Below are 5195 nucleotides of genomic sequence, written 5' to 3'. Positions count from 1 at the left end.
CGTCTTCGTTGTTTAATTATTCAGATTTGATATTTTTCTCTCTAGTGCTTGTCTTAGTATTATTTGAATAACGATTTTAAAAAGTTTCATCTGATTTTGTCCATTTCGATCTCCTATTCTTTTTTCTATAACTTTAGAATCGGTTGTGGTACCAACTGAGCCATTGGCCCCAAAGAATTTCGCGCAAATTTAAACGAAACCTTTATAGTCAATGAGGTCCAATTCTTTTTTCTACAAAATGAATGTTCCATGGGACTCGATCCTGTAACCTTCTGGTCCACAGTCTGCAACGTTACCAGTTGCTCTATTCACCCAACCACCCACCCTAAACTTTGCATCTTCCCTTTATAGTTATGGGACTAAAACTCTTTTATTTCACAAAAATGTGTCGTGTTTAGGAATCGATCCTGTAACCTTCTGGTTTGCAGTCAGCAACGTTACCAGTTGCTCTATTCACCCAACCACCCACCCTAAACTTTGTTTCTCACCTTTATAGTTATGGTACGAATACTCGTTTTTTTAACAAAAATTTACCATATTTGGGAATCAATCCTGTAACTTCAGGTTCTCAGTCTGACATGTCAGCGCTTCCTCTATTCACCCGGTAGCCCACCCAAATTTTCACCCCGCGTTTTTAGTTCTTATCGGCGACTTGACTTTTTTGGACAAATTTTATCAAAATTTCTTTACACAAGATTTTTTGTTCTGTTCGATTCTAGTGTGATCTGATCGTAGAAGGTACGGATAAAATTAACGTTTGGGATAAATTTATTTAAAAAATAATGAGGCGGGATTAAAAGATTAAAAAAATTCAAATGAACATTGAACTGAACTGAAATTAACAATGCAGCGTAGTTAAGCAGTTTCAAGAAATAATTATTTTAAAGGTAATATCAGTCAACAGTATAGCTAGGATTTTTTTCTATTTTAGAAAGCGTTTATGAGGTTACGACTATTAAAACCAAGACTCGGTAAATTTTATCTAACTGCTGAATGATAGATGCAACGCGATTGCTTGTTCAAAATTTGGAGGCATTTTTGGGTAAAATAAATAAAGCAATTTTACAATACGACGACAAGTCGACCACGTGTATACAGATGATGAAAGAATTCAATATTTTAAACAAATTTATTCACATTACAATTATATAAACCAATACAGATAACAGTAATCTTTTTCTCAAGAAGAATCTATTTACTGCTATGTACTATATGGTATGAATCTAGTCACACGAAGGTATGGGAAGTAATTGATTCTTAGGACAAAAAATGAGATTGCATGGATGGTGTAATAACTCGGTTGAACGACAATAATAGCACAGTTTCACTTACATGTAAGTCAGTCACAATTCTTTTTATCACTAGTTTCTTGGTGACGCATATCCTGACTATCATAAATACGCCTGTCTTCCATTTACTGTACAACATCAACATTATGCTACTACCGCGTTCGTTGTAAGCCCCTCCACTTGAATCCCAACCTTCAACAATTCCACAAAGTGTCATTATCCATACCAAAATCAAAAGACAAAGATAAACTGTTCCCAACCTGGTGGAAATGACCATCTTTTTCGTCAGTGGCCACGTGGTTGTTCGCTCCCTATTGCATCAAGATTTATCATCCGTTTTATTCCCCAGATCAAATGGCATCAGCATGAAATGTCTTGGAGGCAAACATCTTCCATATAAGTAAAACAAGTGTCTCTTATCCTCAGTATCTCTGCCGTCTTCACCGTCCCATGCTGCCAAAGGAATATCTGTCTGTACTTTTCAACTTACAGTATGGATGGCAATTATTCTAACATCTCTGATAACTTGTCATCCAACCTTGACGTTACATAATTCCATTCAGGCTTCCCACACACAGAGTCAGCAGGTCGGTGATCCGACTAAAAATCTCTCTGTGTCATTGGACACCGGCAGGTCCCGGTGGCCCCTCTGTAAGAGGACCGGCAGGGCCAAGGGGAACATCAAGGGGGGCAACAACTACCTACGTGACCCCCAATCTGGATTTCCTGTACGTTCTGGACAGCAGCGGTAGTATTGGATCTGAGCATTTTGACAAGGCGAAGAAAGGGATACAGGTAAGCTATAGCTTGGTATATAAATAAATAAATAAATAAATAAATAAATAAACTTATTAATTAATTTATCGATAAACTGATATATCATCAAAAAATTATTTACACACTTCAATTATTTATGCAAGAACATTATTGAAAATCGATCCTGGGTGATGCGTTAATGTGCAATAAGAATTTTTCCACGAAAAGATACTATGAAGGAATAAGATGTATGAAATTTGCACATCGGGCATCACAACGAAAGCTACGGAATTATTTTTATCAGTGTCCAGATCTTGAAAGGAATTTCAGTAAGATTAATATTAAATGTCGGTTTCCTTAAGTGTCTGTATCTGATATATGCATCACCTACATTGCGACTGTACATTTAGAAAGTAAATCAAACTATCAGCCCTTACCATCTTATAAACGTTTTTTTTTTTTTTTTCAAAACACAGGTACAAGTGGACGTAATTGATTTGAAGACGAAGACTACCCCATCAGGAACCCACGTTGGACTGATAGAATTTTCATCTCCGGCCAAAACTCATGTGGAGTTCACTCTACGCCAATATAGTAGTGCAGCGGCCATCAAAGCAGCAGTCGGGAAAATCGATTACGACAATGGTAAGGCAGTAAATATTCGCTTTAAATACGGTATCTTTAAAACAAAACGCTGAGGGCGAATTTTCTAAAATAAATAGTCCCACTGTTAAAATGAAATTTCAAACTAAATGCTAATGTTGACATTTTTGAGGTTTATATTCTAATATGACGTAAACTGTGCAACAAGGTTCAAATAATACTCAAAATAAGATGATGAAATTTTGAATGGTAATTTGTTGAAAAACGGCTTTTTTTTTTAATTACATGTACATTTTTTTCGAAATCTAATTTGTACCTTATTTGTATCCGTATATTAGGCGGTTCCACAGCTACGGCTGATGCACTGAGATTGGCCAAGAAACATTTTGATCAATATGGAGTGAGGGAAAATGTGAAAGTAGTGTGGGTCATAACTGACGGGCAGTCAAACAGAGGCGGGAATCCAAAAATCCCAGCAGACGAGCTGAAGAAGAATGGTAAGTGGTTAATTCACTATCAACACGCAGTATGACATTCACAAAAGTACAGTAGTAGCTTGATAAATAATCATTAACTGGGACATGCAAGTGTGTGGCTTTCACCTAACAATTTTACTGATCTCGCGAGACTTAAAATTTTTCTAGAGAAGTGATCTACGTTTTCTTTATATTAAGAGTCTTTAATTAGGACATCTTTGAAGTTCAAATAGTTAAATAACTTGAATCCTGACACTCATGCACACATCTTTGACTTGACACTTGTTGGAAATCTAAAACTTCTATTACCCATACTGTTTTTACTGTTTTTCTTAAACGCTTCAAATATGATTCTCTAAAACATATTACTGTGACCGCATTCAGATTCACACATCGTACTATCTGGGTCGGTCCAACTTTGAGGGGGATTCTCGCTTAAGTACAGTTAGTGGAATCAGCTTAATTGTATGACGCGCCTACTCCAGCAGCTAGGGGGTACATGTAATCAGCTATGGCGTGCTGATTAAGCTGATTCCATTGATTGCAATTTAGCAGGAATTCCCTGCTAAGTTCTAGCTAGTACTGGCACGATGTGTGAATCTGAACGCACCCTACATCGAAAAAAATAATAATAAAATAGAAAAATTCAAGTCTAAAATGGGAATATATAATTTCTCTTTTACAAAAGAGGCACAATGCGTTCTTAAACTGGCTAAGGTGCTATCTCGCCTTTGCATTTTAATAATAACACTTAATATTGGAGATTGAAATAAATCTCTTTCTACTTTATTTCAGGAGTAGAAATTTGCGTTGTTGGCATAGGGAACAATATAAACTGGAAGGAAATAAAAGATATTGCAGTGTACGACTGTATCTTCGACATTGAATCGTACGAAGCTTTGCTGGGCATCAACGAGAGAACGCTGGAATTGGCGAGGGCTGAGGCTGCTTCAAAAGCAAGAGCTCAAGCTAAGGCAAGAGCGATGGCAAGAGCGGCTGCAGCAGCTAAAGCTAGAGCGTTAGCGAGAGGAAGAGCGTTGGCCAAGGCCAGAGCCGCGATGGCGCAAGCTAGAGCAAGGGCAATGGCAGGACGGCACTAGTGTAACTCTACGTGGTGATAAATCAAACTGAAGATAAATCTTGCAAATCGTCGGAATTAAATTCCACAAAATGAACTCAGTCTTTTCCTTTTCATAATGATAAAATTTTTATCCAGTTGGACTAAATTCATTCAAAGGTTATGTGACAAGATCAATGGTTTAGTTTTGTTTTGTCTTGTCCGATTTCAATGTACAATCGTAGACTGACGTTTAAATAAATAAAATTAAAACATTTAGTTTGAAGAATATAAGAGACACTCTTCACGCCAATAATAAAGCCAGTTTTTAAACTTTTTTACAAAGCATTTGTATGTTTTTACTTGTCAAAGAGACTCAGTGATGTCTTCTGTTCAGTGATTGAGGCAATGCGTTCTTAAACTGGCTGTCCATTTTTTTTTCAATCGTGCAAGGTGGAACATATTCATTACTGTGGTAAATCGATTGAGACAATGCTTCATTGGTATGATGACAAAGAACGACAGTGGTTCAAAATTGCTAAAAATTCGATACTTATGCAATATGTCCCCACCCCGACTTATACAAACAAGTCTTGAGGCCATACTGTATTAGAGTGCATTCCCAGAGATTTAGATCGATCCATCCGGATCGACCTAACTCCCTGGGGGTTCACGCTAAATTGCAGTCAGTCAAGCGCGCGACAGTTAATTATCCCCTTACAGCTTTTAGTAGCCAGGACAGACGCTGAAATTTTCAATGAGATTTATTCCAAAAGCTGTGCATAACACGTGGTCGTAACAACACTGCAATTCAACAGCTCAAAGAAATCGTTTACTTATAGGGCGGAGATAGACATTTCTAAACATAATTGCACTCACCGCATTTCCGAGTCCATCAGCACTTGCGGGGCGATAGGAAAAATGATCCACGTGACCAATGGTCAAGCTCATCAAGACCAGACATGTCCATGTGATACTGTTCCAAGATGACCGCATAATGACACCCCTTTTCTT

At 37.4% G+C, this 5195-nt stretch overlaps 1 protein-coding gene across 1 annotated transcript; it reads left to right on the top strand.

The window, feature by feature from the left end:
• Nucleotides 1-1217: 1217 nt before the first annotated feature.
• On the top strand, nt 1218-4526 carry LOC106159934 (matrilin-3-like). The gene is made up of 5 exons (XM_087010768.1): nt 1218-1237; nt 1853-2084; nt 2522-2690; nt 2987-3145; nt 3920-4526. The coding sequence occupies exons 1-5, from the start codon at nt 1218-1220 to the stop codon at nt 4222-4224; spliced, it is 885 nt and encodes a 294-aa protein (XP_086866894.1). The 3' UTR covers nt 4225-4526.
• Nucleotides 4527-5195: the final 669 nt, after the last annotated feature.

Source organism: Lingula anatina, chromosome 4 (genome assembly GCF_051362555.1).
Source record: "Lingula anatina isolate TDL-2025a chromosome 4, LinAna3.0, whole genome shotgun sequence".
Classification (NCBI taxonomy): domain Eukaryota; kingdom Metazoa; phylum Brachiopoda; class Lingulata; order Lingulida; family Lingulidae; genus Lingula; species Lingula anatina.
The sequence above is the reverse complement of the archived record's forward strand: the minus strand, read 5'-3'. Positions and strand labels throughout refer to the sequence as shown.